General features: G+C 43.7%; 1 protein-coding gene across 2 annotated transcripts in view; it reads right to left on the bottom strand.

The window, feature by feature from the left end:
- ARID5B (AT-rich interaction domain 5B) overlaps nucleotides 1-19,301 on the bottom strand; it is a 117,569-nt gene that overhangs the window by 96,271 nt on the left and 1,997 nt on the right. For both annotated transcript variants that reach the window (XM_041404878.1, XM_041404877.1), the window contains exon 2: nucleotides 7,871-8,096. In XM_041404878.1, coding sequence (XP_041260812.1) covers nucleotides 7,871-8,096 — 226 coding nt within the window. The remainder of the gene's footprint in view (nucleotides 1-7,870; nucleotides 8,097-19,301) is intronic.

A 19,301-nucleotide genomic window follows, 5' to 3' on the forward strand; every position in this document is an offset into this window, starting at 1 on the left:
ACTGTGCCTATAAACAAAGGGCCAGTTGCCTTTCTGGGCATGGGAGCAATAAAGAGCAACTCGACAAGGCATGGAAGGCAGGTGGTGAATAAATTTGTTCTGGCTTTTCTCCTTCTCCCTACATGGGAAATGACACCCAGATCTGCCCACAGTATCAACAGCACCCACAGAAGAGCCTGAGCATCTCAGCACAGCCATACAGGTCACAGGCCAGCATGATTCATGGGCTGGTGTGAAGACACCTCCAACTTGATCAACGGAGCACTTGGAGTCAAAGATGGCTGCAGGACTCTAATCCTGGGCTCCAGCAGCACAGAATTACAGCACAGGAAAACAGCCAGGCAGGAAAAAGAGGATGTCCTTGGGGCCCACCCAACTATACCACAACAATACATAGGTGTTGGGTTTACAGATCTCGGTACTCAGCGAATTTTTGGCTGGCTGTGTGGAAAGGATATAATGCAGGAAAAAGGCATCAGTGATCTGTGAGGGATCACCACATATAACCATGACACACAGAGACCACTGATCACCTCCCTCCATGGTGGCTGGGCAAGGGAAATGACATCCCAAACTGGGTCCCCATGGGACCCAGACACAATATAGGCAGGTATGGAAGGCAGAGGGAAGGCTGGGGAGGAAAACAGCACCCTCTAAACCAATGACTTAAAAAAAAAAAAAAAAAACAAACAAACAAACAAAAAAAAAAACAACAAAAAAACCCAAAAAAAGCATACACTGAGATAAAGTCAGATTCAGAGCACAGCAGCACTGCACCAGGACACACACATTTCCAGTTACTGGAACAAAAACCCATGGTCAGTAAGAATTAAATGCAAGATCCAACAGTGACTAGAAGGGAAAAAATCCTGGAGAGCAGACACATGTGGGTTATTACACAGCCTGGCAAGGTCAATCCCGGTGCTAAAACCAGACAAAAATAAAAAAATATATCAAACTTTTTTAAAGGGACACTGTCTCACTGTCTCACACTGGCTGTTTTGACACTGTCTGTGAATGGTCTTTATTTTTTTTATCTACTTACTTTGTAATTATGTAGGCTGTCCTATTCCAGCCAGAGGTTGCAACAAAACTCTTACTGATGGTGCAAACTGCTGCAACTTTGACTTTAAGAAAACACGGGGCAGTTCTCTAGCTTCACAGGCTAGACAGTAAAATTTAACTCTTCCTCCTCTTGGTTTGCAGCAGTGATTCCTTCTCTGATGTTTCTGAATAGACCAGAACTGCAATTGCAAATGGCTGTGCTCTACATCAATGGCAGTGTCCTGGCATACCAGTATATAATTGAAAATGCTGACACAGTGACAGTGGCTATCACCATAATTCTGATAATCATGTTAGCTTGTTCCTGCTTCAGGAATAGGGTGGGTGGTGAACAGCAACTGTGAGTTAGGGGCTACCAAGAGGGAATTTATCTGGGATTTTGTTTACATTTCTTGGCATACCTTCCACCTTTCAAAGAACAAAATACTTACATCCTCAGTTTCCAGGGGTGATGCTCTCATCCCCCCCGCCTTTTTATAAAAGCTGAAAGGTAGGTCAAAGCTTGATAAGAAATCCAAAACTCTTTGGTAAGACATGCTTGAAGTTTGAGGTATGCGGTATTAAAATTCCTTTCAAGAATCAGAAATAGATGAGGCTCAACACAATCCAGTGGTGAGTGAAGGGCTTCCATAGCCAGTGCTTCATATTAAAATGTTTTCAACCTCACCCTCATATGCTTCCTTTGTAATGGAGTAGGCTCTCCGCAGGGTGAGGAAGAAAATAACAGCACTTAAAACATCCCAGCACTTCTCAGGCAAACAGGTGGCCCAAAGAAGAACAGACAACCTTGGAAGGACCCCAACAACCTCCTTCCAGGGAGGTGGAGGAAGGTGCAGAGGAGAGCAGCAGTGGCTCAAGACAGAGGGGCAACTGAGGAGGGATAGCCCCGAAATGCTGCTGAAGATAGGGTCTTCTCCAGGACTGAATTATTGGAAGTACACTGGACTTACCAACTGCATCACCTTTCAGCACTTAAAAGGCAGCCAACAGCTGAAGCCAACAAGTATTTGTTAAACTAACTGGCTGACCAGTAATAAAACAAATATTTATCTCTGTCTGTCTGCTCAGCACCTCAGGTTATCTCTGATCCCAAACATGTTAACACCAAAGGTAAGCAGTAATTAAACCAAAAGAAGGTGTTGAACCAAATGAAGCCTTCCTGCTTCACACCCTCTCTGAACAGTCACTCCAACAGAGCTTCCTGCTCCACAGCCTGCTGGTGTTCTTGTCCTGCTGCAGTAGTGCTGGCATGTGCTATAAGCTGCACAAACACAGAAGAAAAAGCCAGGCCACAGCCTCTTTTTTCCCAAGGGAGTCGTCCTTCTCTATTCAGGCTCCACGGAGCACAACAGACGAGTCATGTAATAGCCTCATCTATGGCAGAAGAACTGTATCAATTGGGTGGGTAAAATGAGTTAGAGAGGTCGCTCTAACCCACAGTACAAAAAACAACATACGGTGCACAAGGGCAGAGAGGGGAAAGTGGGATAATGGGACACTTACGGGAACTTTATCAAGATCAGAATGGCATTCAGCTAGGGCAATGGGGACAGGAAGGCACAAGAAGAGGCAAAGAGTGCAGACAGAGAAGAATGGGAGGGGAAGAGAGGCGTGATTTAGGCACAAAGTATGCAGAGTGGCTGTACTCTGAATAACTAACGATTAGTTGGTCAGAAAATTATTGCATCCAGTTAAGCCAGGTGAGCCTGAACTGAGCAGCACGCGACAAACAATGAAAAAGGAGAGTCAGCGTCAGATCAGAAGCCACTGCAAATGTCTGAACATGCTACAGCTGCAGATTATCAGTTTTGATAATGGCATGTTTTGACTACATTATAACTTCATAATCTTCATCTGGTCAAGTCACACCTGCTGGAAGGCCACTGGCAAGAGAAATTGGAAGGGCCATGGAACAGCCCAGTGCCCACTGGGGCCGGTGACTGCGCAGTTGGCACCTTCCAGAAAGACAGCTCACCCCTGCTCTGCCTATCCTTCCAAAATCACTGCAATCTGCTGGGGATCGGCCAATTTGTGCGGCAACACAAGGTCCAGCAAGGAACTGCAATCTTCCAAGGGAAGATAGGCAAATTATGAGACTGGTAAAAATGAGAAAACGAGAGGGTGATCCAGTCCTGCAGCAGCCAGCTCTGCCCAGCAAGCTCCTCTGGAGAGTTCAAAGGAGCCACTTCATGAGAAGTAGGAAACAACTGCTGGAAAACCACCTATGGACGAGAAAAGTGTGACTGCTAGAATATAGACCTCAGCTAGGAGCAGTAGTTGATTTCCCTGGGTTACACAGGGAACAAAGATCCAGATTCCATACCCTCAAATGCATGACTGTGGGGAATGAAAGACAGGACAGGACTGATTGCTAAATTTTCTTTGGGTTTCCCCTCGCTGGACCTGAACGAACAAGAAGTAAGTGCAGCAAAACCCTTCCAGTTCACCAGAACTTGCTCATCCCATTACTAACACTGCCAGTGTTAACCACCCATTCTAGCATGATACTCACAGAGGATGGATAAAAAGAGTGGCAATGCCAGCTTGGGGACCAAACCCAGACCTCTGTCATGACAGAGCCAGAGGGTTGCAGGCTGCCTGGCTGTGGCAGCAGCTCCCACCTCCCCGGCCCAGCACAGGCACAGCAGCCATTTGTTCCATGGCTAAGCCCAGACAGCTCTGCAGCCCAGCCTAACCCAAACCAGCAGAGCTGGCGAGCACTAAATTCAGTCATTTTTCCCTCAGTCTCTTCTCTCAATTTCAGCTCTGACTCCTCTATCTTTTATTTCTTTTTCTAAAGACACATTTAGAGATGAAACCATTCATAACTGCCTATCCACAGACAGTTTGTGGCAGCATAATTGACAATGAGTCTGCTGCAAAAATGAAAATGCTGTTTTAATAACCTTGGCCTAAAATACATTCTGTTGTATGCCTCAAAGGGTTTCAATAAAAAGTCAACCTGTAGAGACATATTTTCTTGGCTTAAACAACAATCCAAAGCATATAAATGTAGTCCAACTATAATGACATATTTATAGGCCAATAAAGCTTACACTGCAGCTTTCATACTTCACTTAAAGGAAGTCTGTAAGAAGCAATGTTATATAAAATAATTTGAATTTTTTTTGAACTATAGCCCAAGGAATACAAATATGCAACTTTGCCATATTTAACCGATAGTGTTTACATTGCTTAGTTGTTAAACATTTTGTAAAATGAAATAATTCCTCATTTGGTGACTTCCCACTGGTTTACCAAATATGGGTATACAAGTCCATTTATTACAAAGAAAAATTCCCTAAATAATTCTAAAGACAAAAATAAATAACTAGCGGCCTCAGTAGTGAATGATTTTATCAGACCAATTCTTCTGGAAAAACAGGTTCTTATGTTCATTATGAATAATACATTCCTGAGCAACTCTATTTTTATATGCTGCATTGTTGTTGCTCTTTATTTTTCCTCAACATTTGAAAGAAATATTCAGAAAGCTATAAATAGTCTTAAGACATAAACTGCTAGCATTCAATATTGACATATTTGTAGAAAGGGACAGAATGTATAACATAAATATCTCAACAGGCAGAAAGAAATAATTCTTAAAAATCATTTTTCAGGCTGAAATCTTGAAGTCACACAAAAAAATGCTATTGCACGATCTTTTATTTAATACAGTCCTAAGGAAAAGTTCTGCATAATTCACTAGTGATAAAAACAACAGTATTTTACAGAAAAAAAAAAAAAAAAACAACACAAGAGTTTCTGCAGGAAAGAAAGGCAAAGAGAAAAAAAAGAACAGAAAAAAAAGACAAAAAAGGGGAAAGAGAACAAAAGAGCAGAGAGAGAGAACCAAAAAGGAGACAGAACTGCCTTGTTTGAATTAGGGTTGACTTTCAGTTATAGGTTCATGGTTTCTACAGGTTGTGGATTAACCAGGTGTTGCCTTAGTTTTGGTTAGGCAAGTGCCACTGAACACATTGCACAGGGTACACACTGCTGACATGAGGCCTCACTTTGCTTGGTTGTTGTCTGAAGCTGCCCTCCTCCCAGCAGCAATGTGTTTAATTAAGTATGTTTACACAGTGACACTTCTCTGGTTCTGTATCAGCCATGTTTTTACATCATCCGGGTTATTTCACTCCTCACCACTCCTGGAAAAGTGTGAAAACTGATTTTGTTTCTTCTGTAAAGCTTTTTTGAGCTCTTTGCTAGGGATACAATTTCCTATTGCCTTCTAGAGCTGGATTCAAAAACATCTAGTAGGAAAAGCTACAGAACCTACTCACTTTTATGGAATTGTTCTGTAATGGAAACATGCCATTTCATAGGAAAAAAGGGGTCCAGGAGATCATGTTGTTTATCTAGGCGTTTTCAACACCTGGTTCAGCAACTTCCTCATCTACAGCCGGGGTTAAACACCAGCATCACGTGAGGGACCTTTGCATGACAGTGCACTGTACTCCTTTTACAGTATACAGCTCTATTTTAAGAGGAAAGACTACCCCATCCCATTGTGCTGGAGACCTGCTGCAGAAGTGACTGCTAATAAATCTTTTGATCACTGCAGCTGAGCATTGCTCTGTTGGCAAGACACTGACTATTGGAAAAGGTCTGTGGGCACACGTCCTAAAAGGCAGTAAAGCTGCCCTTTGACAGCAGAGAAGAGACAACACCAGCAGCTCAAACACCTCAGACACCCCACATCATGCCCCTGCCTTTGCCTCCAGCTAGGGACATGCCTGCTCCCAGAGCAATGTCAGCCCTGACCAACCACTCAGAATGAGAGAAGTAAATCCTCTTTGTCTCGTGGGCGCTGAACGCCATAGATGAGACAAGCACCAGAGCTCATGGATTGTCTACAGGACACCAACTAGGGCTGCTCCACCAGCTTCAAAGAGCACCACTCTTCTGAGTTTTTGTGTCAGATCCAGGAAGCAAAATGGATTAAATTCTTGGCTCTTTCAAATGATCAAAAAAGTAATCTCGATACTAGATTTAGGAAATTTCTTTGATCCCCTCAATAGGCTGGATCAATTGTCTATATCAATGTATCCAGTCAGCTACAGGTCTTTGTGAACCTCTGGTTTCACTCCTGTCAGCCACTCATTATGAAGATAAAGGCAGTCATAACCAAACATTAGCCAAAACTCCCTTTTCTACCGGAAAAAAAAAAACAAACCCAATGCAACAATAAAGCCAGAGCCACCAAATGAAAATGAGCAACATCAGAATGTGGGGTTATCAAAATTATACCATATAGTTTGCATTCCATGAGCGTTTTCAGTATAACCCCTACTTTGAAAGGCTTAACATGCAACTATAAGCCTTGGGCTTAAAGATAATTTTCTCTGGCTCCTAGGGTAGATAATAGCAATTTCATAACTTACCACAAGGAGTTTTTTGTTTGTTGAAAACAAAAACAAGAAAACATTAGCACACAAAAGTTCTGTCTGAAAAACATTAAGATTCTTCTGACACAACAAACAAATGCAAATAAATGTAGTGCGTAAAGATACCAGGGCAATAGCAGAGAAAATTACTGCATGTAATTATGAACTAGAAGAAACCACAGAGAAAAGCAAAGAGAGAAAGAGTTGCATGGCTTATTTTTTCCCTGGACATGCAATGAAAAACAAGATCAACTTCCAATTGTACTTTAATCTTCCAACCTACACAGCTAATGGTAAAATGTGAAATTGACAAAATCACTTCACCATTTGATAAGATCAGAAAAATGAGATGCAGAAGATAAATCTTCCAAGACAGATCTTCAGCTTCATGTAACTCAGCTTCGATGCCAACCTAGTCACAACACTGTGAAACTGAACTGGGCCCTGCACTCCTGTTCACACAGACACAAAAGCATGTCCTCAAATGCATCAGGCTTCGCTCTTAATTTCTTACCTTTTTACACATTATGGCCTAAACTTGATGCTTTTCAAACATGGAATATTTATTAAAAACTTGGCAGAAGAGAGAAATGTCCCTGGTATGCACTTCAAAGTGCCATCTCTGACAGCTGCTACACATTCAAGGTCCTAATACCACAAACAGGCACATCTACCAACAGGAGACCGATCTCCCTTGGACCTGGGAACCCACCACAGGTATTACAGGTGTGAGTGCCTGTGCAACAAAGCAGTCCCACAGCTGCAAACTTGTCTGCAACCATCCAAAGTAGCAGAGCTACCAACTCCCTTTCTGAAAACAGACAGGGGAAGAAAGCACGGGTCTGTGTGTGGAGACAACAGCGGGGTGCTCACAGAGCCCTGCAGCAACATAAAGCTGACAAGGAAACACCATGGAAGGGACACATCCCTACTGAATGTGACACAGAGCCAACCATACAGAGTCAGGGCAAGCACCAGGAGCACCTATAAGCTTCTGGAAGATGGAACATGAGAAGTGAAAGGCCTTTGCTCATCCCTGCCTGTCACAGGAGGCCTCAGGAAGACATGTCAGCCTCTCTCCCCACAGTGTACAGCTCTGACCTGATCCCCCAGCCTGCAGAGCCCCAGGGAGAGCCTGTGACAATTATTTGTACGCACATCTGCAGGGTTTGAGCCATAGTGCTCGGGGCCATACAGACAGGTATCACAGTATTACCCACACCAGTCTGCAAGGAGCTGGAGATGAGCTCACTACCACCACTCATCCCACACAGGTATCTCATCGCCACACCTCTGCCCCGGGCTCAGACATACCTTGGGAATCTGCAACGGCATGGCAGGATCAGGCTCAACTGTTTTCAAAAGACTCGCCCACAGGCCCCTTCCCACAAGAGAAAGTAAGGGATACTCACCAAGGTCAGCCTTCTCCTTCAGAATATCTTTGAAGTTCAAGCCACTGTTTAGTGTGGATTGTCTGTATCTTGTCAAGGCCTCTTTCTGCCCATTCTTCCCCACATCCATGGGCTGGACCGGCTCAGCCCGGAAACCACACTTCCACTTGGAGAAATCGGACTGTGCCCATTTTGCCAAGTCCTCAAGCTTCACAGTAACTTTTTCTGAAACAGCAATAACTTCATCCTGCAAGAGGTGATCAGATGAGAATACAACATGTCACTCTGGGCTCCCCGATGACTGAGAAACCAGTAATATCATCCTGCACTGACTCCTGCAAAAGCCTATCTTGCTGCAGGCTGAGTAATTTTTCTGTATCACAGAATAGCTAGTGCTTAATTTATTCCTCTTGCCACCTAAGTGGAAATATTAGTTGTTTACTTGAAGCAAATATACACCATCTAAAGACAATTTCTAGGACCAGGGCAATGATCCTAAAAAGCAGTTGAAATGCAGGTTGCCAAATCACATTCTGTATAACCCAAAGCCTTGAGGGAAAGTTTGCTTTTTAGGTGCAATTAGCTGCAAATGTAAAAATTCATGGCTGGATGACTAATGGTTATAGTTAGTCCTGAAATAAATGGACTAAGTAAATCTCAGATTCTTGGAACTCTGACTCACCAGAAAATTCCTATGTTTATGGTACATTTTCCCTTGGCTTATACACAAATATTGAATTTAACTTTTGTCCTTAAAATTAAATAAAACTGTGATGTAATCCCAAAAGAAATACTACATAAATGTGCTTCCCACCAAAAGAAACTTGCACATTCTCATGTTTCTTAAAACCTTTCTCAAGATCAGAACTATAATTTTTTTTTCCCTTACTAAAACATACACTCTAAGAAGAGCACTTAAACTTAGTTTAGCCTCCAGAACATACACTCAAATTAAACAGTCCTAATTGGTGGATTTTAACCTTCCAGGAAACAATCAACTCCTCTCAGTCATGATGAATAAGCAGAATATTTTACAGCTGACTCCACTGAGCAAGGGATCAAGCAAGCCTCAAAAAATAAACAAACAAACATACATATTCAGCAAGATACACTCCAGATTTTTTTGTCAAAACAGCAGCAATAATTTATGTTATAATGAGAGCTGGCTGTACACCACACCTTGCCCACCACACATTTCTAACACTAAATAAGGTTACAGGTTCTTGAAATAAATAATCCAGAATCCAATTTTTCTCTCAAATAAGCATAAGTATTTGCAAAGGGGAGAGAAATTCTTTGAGTTATTAAGCAAAGGGAAAAGCACGATTGATTCTCTCTGTGTGTTTTTTTTTGTCCACTGAACACATTCCTCAGGAAATAAAATACTGCTCAATGGAAAAAAAAAAAAAAAAAAAAGGCTTTATTGTGACAAGTTGCATACAATACAAAACCTGAAGTAATTCTAGTAAAAAACCAGATCTGATATTCCACTCTTCCTTATATAACACAAAACTGTTTTATAAGCAGGCACCTTCATTACATTTAGCGCAATAACAAATATTTGGTCAGAAGTGAACAGCATGTTTATATGCTAAGCAAGCTTGTAATAAAATCTTTTCCTTTATCGCTGCACAGCATAAGAGCCTCCACCAAACAACAAACAATAACAGTGATGCTTTAAATCTCTGTTTATGACAAACGTCAATACTTGGTAAACAAGCACTGGGTACTACAAAGTACAATTTCAATGGATGGTTTCACCCAATTTCATTATACCATCCACTTGAAATAAAAAAGCTGTAGTTGCTATGCATTTTATAGCTATTACATGGTGATTATTAAATGTCAGGATGGAAAAAAAATAATACATATATATAAATATCAGCCTGCCTGCAGACAGTCTCAGCAATTTCTGATGAAGTCCTCTCTTAGGGTGTCGAATACCATCACCAGCTACTACACAATTTCTAATATTCCATACCAGAGAAATCTACTTAACAGCAGTTAAAAAAAAAGTCAAAAAACCAACAAAACCCTGACTTGGAGATCAGACATGCTTCTGGTTAAAATATTATTTTCCAAATAGCTCTCATGATCAAATGATTATGATTTCAATTACTAGTTTCTTCATATCCTTTCCAAGAACTGGTATGACTAATTTTGGCTGGCTTACAAAGTAAGCCGAGCAGACAATTTATTAACCAAAAGAAAAGTACAATCACTATTACATCATCAATGAATAAACTTGTTTTTGAGAATACAACCTTCACACACACGCACATGATGTGTACACAGGGGGAAAAAGATACTGAATTTTAAAAAAACCCAAAAGACAAACAAACAACAACAAAAAAACAAATAAACAAACAAAAACACACACACACACACACACACAAAAAAAACCAAAAAAACAAAAAAAAAAACACCAAACAAAAAAAAACCAAAACAAGCCTACTGTACCAAGGGTGAAATGATACTGGTGTACTCTGTCCAGGCTGCCATGGAGGGGGAACTGCAGAGGCAGGAGCAGGGGACCTTTTGGGGAGCTGGGGAAAGCACACCTCGGCCAAGAGTTTCCTGTGGCAGCAGCACATCCAGCCACGGCAATTTGGAGTGTTCAGCATCCCCACATGGATGTGAGGGGCCAGGAAAACAAAGACACAGCCAAAACACCACTTGCTGCCACCCCTCAGCCCTCTGCAAAGTGCCACCAAGCATCCACATACAGGCACAAAGTGCAAAGGGGTGCCCAGGATGGCACCAGGGAGCAGCCCAGCACAAATACAAAATACAGAAGGAGTCCATGCTGTCCCTCTGCTGTGACAAGGGCTCTGGGCTAAACCTCCCTCCACAGCAGCTTGTCAGGGCCACCCAGCCACCTCCACACCAGCCTTGTCCCCAAGGACAGCTGGTCACCCCTGCAGCAGCTACGTCCCTGAGGGCGCCAGGATGGCCCCCAAATCCCTGTCCCCAAGGGCACCAGGCTGGCCCCCAAATCCCTGTCACCAGGGGCACCAGGCTGGCCCCCAAATCCCAGTCCTCCATTGTACTGCCAGCAATCCCCACAGCGGTGTCAGGGAAGCGCGGCCTAGTTCACTTTTAGGCGGGAAATGGAAAAATGACCCGAACCACTTCAGAGCCCGCCTTGGGTCATCCTGCCCATCACACAGCAGGACTGGACAGACCTGCTCCCTTCCCTCACCACTCACTTTTGACCCAGTTCACACAGAATTGTCCACATTCTTCCCAACTCCTCAGACGCTCCTCAAATACTGCAGATCGGCCTGCAGGCCTCCCTGCCAGCGCAGATCTCGCCGGTGTGGGACTGCATCTCCGGGGGCACTTCTACCCGGGTGCCTCATCACTCAAACACTGAGCAAGGCACGGCAGGTGGCTCCAATCTCTGCTTTCGGAGGAGCCCGAGCCACAGGCAGCTCCAGCGGGGCTGTCTTGCCCACATCTTGGCAGTTTGCTGACACAACAGGTCACCTGCCCTTCCGCCACAGCACCCAGAGGTCACGCAAGGATCTCACCAGCTCTGCGATTTCAATGTGCCCTGCCACGCTCTCGCACGTTCTTCAGCAGCCTGTCCATGCACTCAGCCCCAAACTCCTGTGGCGTTTGGGGTGTTTTTCAGAGCAGCAGGTGACAAAAGGGTCCTTCTCCTTTTTGGTTAAGCCCCGTGTCACAACAAAAGTTGGTCTGGGACCTGCAGAGCTCTGCCAGCCACAGGAGCTCCTATACCCCTGTACCATTATCTGCTGCTGTAGCCCTCCAAGAGAAACCCCTTCAACGAGATGACAAAGGAATACAGATGTTGAAAAAATAAAAACCAGGTACACGGTGACACATGACTAACAAACCTTTAGAAGATTAAAGAAATCTGCTGTGTAACCTTCATGCCATTCATAATTATATCTCTGTGTAAACATGAAAAACCACCCACGTTGCAAACAGTGCATATATATCTGTATCTATACAAAATCAACTCATCATGTATTAGCTATGCTCTGAAGTGATATGTTTATGAGGTCTCAATTGCACAGTTAAGTCTTTAATTACCCTTTTTTCCTGCTACAGCAAGAAGAGAAAACAAGCAGCAAAGATTTCAACTCTGCTCAGGAATGAGATTTATCCAGTGGACCTGATCAACTGGTCAGTGGTCCAATGGACCAATAGTCTCAGCCACAATGTTGTCTAAAATCTCTAAATAAGCACTGACTGTAGAAAGAAGCACTTTTTTAGCTGCTTCTATAAAAATGGTTATTGAGTCAGCCTGTAATTTTAGCATGTCTTACAAGACTTCTGAGCACAGTACAATTCTTTCACCTACAAAGTAGAAAATGAGGAGATGGTTAAGAAAGATGGTGACACAAACCTTTCTCATCCATCTCTTGTTTTTTTAAGAGCATACTGGATTTGCATTTCCAGAGAAGTCATCCAGGGAGAAGAGGACAGCATCTTCTCGAGAGCCATTATGCTTAAATATTATGTCACTGTTGTCTAAGCAACCATCACAGCCTCGTGAAAGCACAGAATGCTATATTGCCTGACTCAGCAGATGGCTGAAATACTTATATTCAGGGAAACAGGTCAGGTAGTCATAATAGCTTAAAACAGATAATTATTTTTTAGAAGAAATATTAACTCTTACAAGGTGGGGAGTCACAGGGCAGCACAGGGAGGTCATACATCTTGACTGCACACCCACATACACTACATCACAATTCCTTACTCATTGCCAATAACTAGGAAAGATTTATATTTTCGATTGAGGCAGCCTTAAAAGAATTACAGCAACTGAGATATCTCAAAATTTTGACGTGCTGAGACTGTTTTCACTCCAGTACTTCCAAAGGTCATTTAAGGAATTCTGGAGGGCATGAGCGAGTCAAACACCTGCTTGGCTGTCTCCTAACATCAAATATGTGGCCTAGAGAGAAAGAGGAGATGTACTGTAAAAACTCTTGCTGATAATTACAGGAGACACTGCATGTCATTTATCTGATCAGTATGATTTGCATTAGAAAACATCTTCAAGCCTTTTCTGTGAAATCTTTAGCACAGTAGATAGCTGGGCATGTGTATTTTACAACCCAGTACATTGCTGATGAAAACACATTCATCCGCAGGCGCAAAAAATACAGTGTGACTCTTAGGGACTGCATTCACCAGGGATAACAGAACTGTTATTTCATTTGGGCATAAAGGCCTCCCTTATTCTGGGCTGGTTTTACACCCCACGTATATTTTAGGCTTTTTGCAATTTAAGTGAAAAGGACCTTCCCATACCACGTGTATGAACCACGGCAGTTCTCAACTCAGGAATCCTCTAGAGCCCTTTGAGGAGCAGGTCATGCTGCAGACATGCAGAAGGGAAGGGAGCTCGTTGCCAATTAGCACCTCTCCTGCAGGAAAGCATTTACCTGGATGTTTGAGGGAAGTACCATCAGCTTTATTTGACAGCGCAGTCAAAACAAAAGGTCCTGATGACAGTCTTTAGTCCTGAGCTTTTCTCTGCCTTCCAGATACTATGAGGGCTCTGGTACAGCAGCAGAAACCAGGTCATCTTAATTCAGCCCTAACCCACTCACCCCAAGTCACTCAGGAACCTGAGCCCAGATCTCCAGAAGCATCTCCTAAAAGCAGCACTTCTTTCAGGGACCATACCCAGCTCTAAAGAGGCAAAGAGCATTTGTACACGGTTGATTTGCTCTCAGAGACTTCCCCTAGAGTAAAAGGTCCTGTCTCACTACTGCCAGCAGTGGGCTGGGAATACACACAAAAGTTTTTAAGACTGCAGGACCACAAACTAACTAAAAAAATGGCTGTGTGGTGGAAAATGCCTGGCTCTGGGATGTGCCCTGTTCAGCCTCCCTTACAGGGCACACAAAGGACTCTCCTGCCATACACTCCCCTGCTCATCCTTGTAAGCATGCTGCAGATGTGGGGACCGGGGCACAGCCCTGCCAGGTGCGAATTGCTCCTCCTGTTCCACAGGTGGGATCACTGAATGACAGGGAAGTCTCACAAGAGGCTGCAGAGGTTGGCACAGGCAGGGGCAGCTTTCTTTCCCCTGACCCTGCTTAGAGGGCCTCATTTAGTGCCATCTCCTCACGCATCCCCTAACCCAGGGCAGACAGAGGTGTCCCAAAGGATTTGTGGCGCACAGCTGACTGGTCTGGACCTGCTCCCTGGAGGCACCTACATACAGGGACATACAGAGACCACTGCTTTCCACCCATGAACCCACGGGGAGAGCCTTGAGAAGGGAAACATGCATAGATCAGGAATTTACCTGGCACACCAGTGAATTTTAAAGAGGCCAAGGCAGAACCTTTCATCTGTTAATCCTTTCCTAATTACTTTAAAGGGCTATAATGATCTTGTTAAATTCAGGTGACAGGTATTTCCCCAGCCTAAGCACAGCTGCACAGAGCTGTCTGGAACTCACGTTGATGTGTTCATCCCTTCTTCCAGGGTCCAAAACCAAGAGGAAAGACCAAGTTAAAAGGACATGGCTGAAGCATGTGAAGTCCTATGGTTTTTGCTTTCCCTTGTATTAGCAAGCAGCATTTTCCACATGACTCAGTAATTCCAAAGCGAGACACGCAACATGACCTGGGGCAAAACACCACCATGTCTCTGCAGGATGCTTTTTGGGGTCCTGGTACGTCGGGGCCAGAAGTGGGGTGGAGATGGGTGCACAGAGGCATGGCTGTGAGCAGTTAGACATGACATTTCTACTGTGAGCCTCCTCCTTTGTGACCGGGGTGTTTTTTTCTCCCTCCTCCCACTCCCAGCCAGAGGTTCAAATTGAATTTATATCTGTCACTGCAGATAGAAGTTCTGACCAAATAGAAAATAGGCTTCAGTCAAAATGTTTTGTCGTCAGATAGCTCACAGATCTCAAAGAGCTGTTTTAGTTTAGGCAAGTTGACAAGCAATTCATTCCTAATTTTGCCTACTACAGTTACAGTACGAGAAGCTTTCCTCATAGATTACATAATTATATTTTTTCTTAACAAGGAGTACATGGCATTAGCAGGTTTAAATTATGCAAGCTTATTCTTTTGTCTTTTGTTATATTGTGTTCTATTGTGCTGGTAAAACAATATGTGCTTTAATTAGCAAATATCTGTAAATAATTTACTTGCTTTTCATACAGCAGAACAATGGAGCCAATTTTCACATACATCCACTGAGCATGTCTAGGGGGTTTCTTGCCAGAACCTTCCATTGTTCAGTATCTGTATCAATCTGCCCATCATTAGCAGCTAACGTTCAACAACCCAGTAAGACATTAAAGTTTTGGCCCCCAGGAGTAGCCCCAAGCCCCCCAAACCCGAGGCTACGCTTTGCAAAGAAAGATTAAAATATCCAGAAAATGAAAACAAACTCTTTTATTATCTATAACCCTGGCACCTTCGCACAGAAACATGGACGCCTGCCAAGCATTAAGGTCATTGGATTAATGCCATAAAATGCCGATGTTCATCTGACCTTCTGACTGCATTTTAGCTACAAATAAAAAGCTCAACTTGATACAACACTATGAATCACGCGAGTGTCTAGGCTGTGCAGGGTTAACGCTGGGTGTGAACCCACACTGCACACGCACAAACACACACACGCACACAAAGAAAAAAAGCTCTTAAATCAAGAGTGGATGACTGTTCAGAGACTTAAGGCATTGTTATTTTGAATGCGAATGAAAGGGCCAGAACAAGCATTGCAAGAATATTTCAATTATGTATTTCCCAGAACTACATCTCTGAGCAACTAATGCAAATATTGCTCCCATAGCAGTAGAACTTCTTCCCGAATAAAAGCATAGAGAGCTTGAATCAGAACATACTTTCTATATCATTCGCATATTGTTTGAATATTATTAAAAATGCAAAATCTGTGTATGCGTTACTCTCCTGAGCAATACAGTAATTATGATTAAGGGACAAGCAGCACAAAAAGAGCCAATTTATCTTACTTGCGCTTAGGAATACTATTGTGTAACTAAGCAACTAAAGACAAAATATAGTCTAATTAATTCACTCCTATGCTTATTTAAAAGACACAATTAGAACATTTTTATTTTCCAGCCTGCACAGTATCTCAACATGCTTGAGGGTGTACCATGTGAGGCCTATTATTCTCCAAAGACAAGAGTTTAATGTTTAGTGCCACTGATCAGACTGGGAACAGCAACTCTGGAAAGCAGTGGGTGTATTTTACAGTCTGAATGCACAGGGAAGGGGAGGGAAAGAAGAAAGGAAATAAAATTAAAAGTTGGTTTGGTTTTTTTTGGTTTTTTTTTTTTTTTTTTAAAGAAATCTGCCTTAAATGACCAGATATTCCAGATTGCTGGCTAATGGCTAGCAACATGTGGCTTCTCTGAGTAGTATCATTGCCCTGTCCTTCTTTGCCAGCATAAGCTACTGGTGGCGAGAGAGATAAAAATACACAGAGTGGATATGCAATTACCAAACCCACGATATTTTATGACAAATGCCGTTTCTCTAACACTCCTATTACAGTGTGCCTGATTTCCAAAGCTGAATTAATTTGAGCAAGTGTACATTGGAGATTGATGCTATTAGCATGATTTTTAAAGCACCCTTTAATAATCATAATCTGCATGTTTGAAACGTGTTGCCATCACCAGTGTTGACAGATATGAGCATAAGGCACACACCGTGGAGACTAAAACGAGGCTATTCTCATTTCAAATAAGAGTGTACAGATTCCTACGTCTGTAAAAAAACCCCAAAATCTATTACTGTGAAAAGGGAGTAGCACATTTTTCGAGGGGGATGGCAATAAAGCACTGTTGATATAAGACACCATGCCTGGGCCAGCCTATGCTACCTTTAGGTGCTGGGGTAGGACCCCTGCAAGAGAAGAGCCCCTACAAAATGAACCAGGCTTTCGAGGGATGCTGTCAGCATCTATCCCAAAATGAAGAGAGAACAAAACCACTGACTCCCTTAACTTTCTGGAAGACTCTCTTCTGCAATTATAAATGACACACATTTATGGAGTGACTTCTTTTTTTTCCTTTACCCCAATTAGTCTGAAAATGCAAAATACTTCTAGGGAAATAATTACAGGAAACTAGCTCTCTCCTCTCCTCTGTATGAGCAACGCTTACTCATGTAAATTACTTGCATGAGTAAGGATTATTTGCAAGGCGAAAAGCATTGCATCAGATCCCCAGTTTGGGAGAAGAGATGAAATCAACATGAGTTCGTAGTAAACTTTGCTGCTGATGAATGAACTAAAGGAAGATCCCCACTGACAGTCCAGCCTCAATGGAAGCAGCATTCACCACGATGCAGAGCAATGCAGGGCATTGCATACCACGCAAAAATGAATTAGCTGCTTGTTTAGGGTGTTTTAGGAATTGTATGTATCACATCAAATACCATCCCTGGACTTAATGAGTACCAACTTTGAAATATATTTTTAAGCCTAGTCTTACTAATGCCAACACCTTTAAAAACATGAAAGCACAAGGCACTAACAAGCATTTTGCTCTACAACTGCTTTTGCAAAGGTCAGTGATTCCACAACCCCACACCACCCCTTGGAGCACAGAGCAGTAAATGAGCTGGAGGAAGGTTTGCCAAGACCTTGTGAGCTGGAGGGTGAGCCCACCTCGTGCCCCCTGAATGCCCCAGGAGCAAGCATGAGGAGCCTGGGCAGGCACTTTCTGACAGCACACAGCTTCTCACACTTGGGTGCCAGCAAAGCTGGGGGGCCTGCTTTCCACATGTACCCCACAAAACTGTTTCAAACATAATGGGGTGCCCCTAAAGGTGCTCCCTATGGATTTTCATAGGCCTCCAGGCATCCTGTTGTGACCCCTGTGCGAGGCACCTGCCATCAAAGAAATCTTCCCAGCCCACGTGGAAGGTGACACGGGACCGCACCAGCCCAGAGCAAATGAGAAAATCAACGCAAGGCGGTGACGTCCTCCACCAAAGACTCTGTTTTGGCAATGGCCCTGTAAGGACAGAGGAGAACCCCTTCTTCCCTGCTGGAGGTAAAAGAGAGAAGGCTGCTCTTGCTCTCTGGCCAGTGTTGCACCTGCGGCAGTGTCTGGGCTTGATGGTGAGGTGGGAAGCATCATGCCCAGGCTGCTGTGTTTTGAAAGCAGCAACAAAGTTTTCAGTGAAGTAGCACAAAACTCTTCTAGCTCACCTGGCACTGGCCTCACAGGCCCTGCTGCTCTTAAAAAAGTGTCTCTGCTGTTCCTGAGCAACAAGACCCCTGGTCTGAGCATAATGCTAGAGCTGGTTCCAGCCTCTCCATGCAGGTCTTCTTGGGATGGAATGAACATCAGGGTCAGAAGCACCCGTACCTGCTGCATGTGAGCAGCCCCATCCCATGTTCACCATCCACTGAGACTCCCTGGGAAACAATCTCTGTCAGCTCCTGGCATCGAAAGGGAGTTTCTCCAGTGTGATGATGGGGATGCTGAGCCTTAGGTGGAAAGAAAGGTACTGAAGCGGAAGCACACCTGAGCTTGAACCTTCCCCGAATCTGGGCAGTGCATGGAAACATCCGGTTTTAGCAGCAGTCAGGGTTATATTTAAATCTGGATGATGAATTCAGCTAGCTATAAAAAGACTTATATTTACACTTATTGCTGATTAGCTCAAACATTTGGCAATCAGATAAAATACGCCATCAGAAATTTCTGAGTAACAGAAGCATTACATCCCTCCTTGCTTCTCCTCCCTCCTTACAGCCACTAGCTGAATATTGTCATAGTGTCAGCACTGCTATTACAGAAAACAGGCAGCCAGCTGCTTCTATTAATCACGCCACTAGCGCAGGTAGCTGCTGGAGACCGTGCCTAAATCTCTGGTGGGCTCGATCACAAGCCTATGATTCAGCCACTTGCTCCCCTCCCCAACAATTTCAGTGACAGCGAGTGCCCCGTCACCCTTTGCCTCGGACACCGCAGATTTGCAATACATGCTTAACCACCGGCTCACTCCATCCCTACCCCCTGAATGCACAACGAGGTATTTTATCCCATCAGCAATCCCACTCCACAAATAAGGTCCCCTCTCACGGCTGTAAGCTGCATCTGACTCGAGAGCCACATCTCCTCCTGCAGAAGGAGCCCAAGCCAGAGTTAGGAAGCCCCACAACACCAGAGGCGGCCCTGCTGCCCCTCTGGGGACCAAGATGGATGTCATTTACCGAAGGGACTGGGATCTCGGGGTGCCAAGGGGAAACAGCTACCCCTGCCCCCCAGTGAGAGCAGATACCCCCAGCCAGACAGCACCCAGCCTTTTGTCTCTCTGCTGCCTGCCTGCACATCCCCAAGCACTGTTCGGATTGTTCCAAACTATTAAAAATCGATCATAAAAAATCATTCCTATGTCTATAAACAAGTTAATGGAGTAAGTGAAAACAAAGTACATTTCTTAATGGGAGTGTT

This window comes from Onychostruthus taczanowskii, unplaced genomic scaffold, assembly GCF_017590055.1.
Source record: "Onychostruthus taczanowskii isolate IOZ18803 unplaced genomic scaffold, ASM1759005v1 scaffold22, whole genome shotgun sequence".
Taxonomy (NCBI): Eukaryota; Metazoa; Chordata; class Aves; order Passeriformes; family Passeridae; genus Onychostruthus; species Onychostruthus taczanowskii.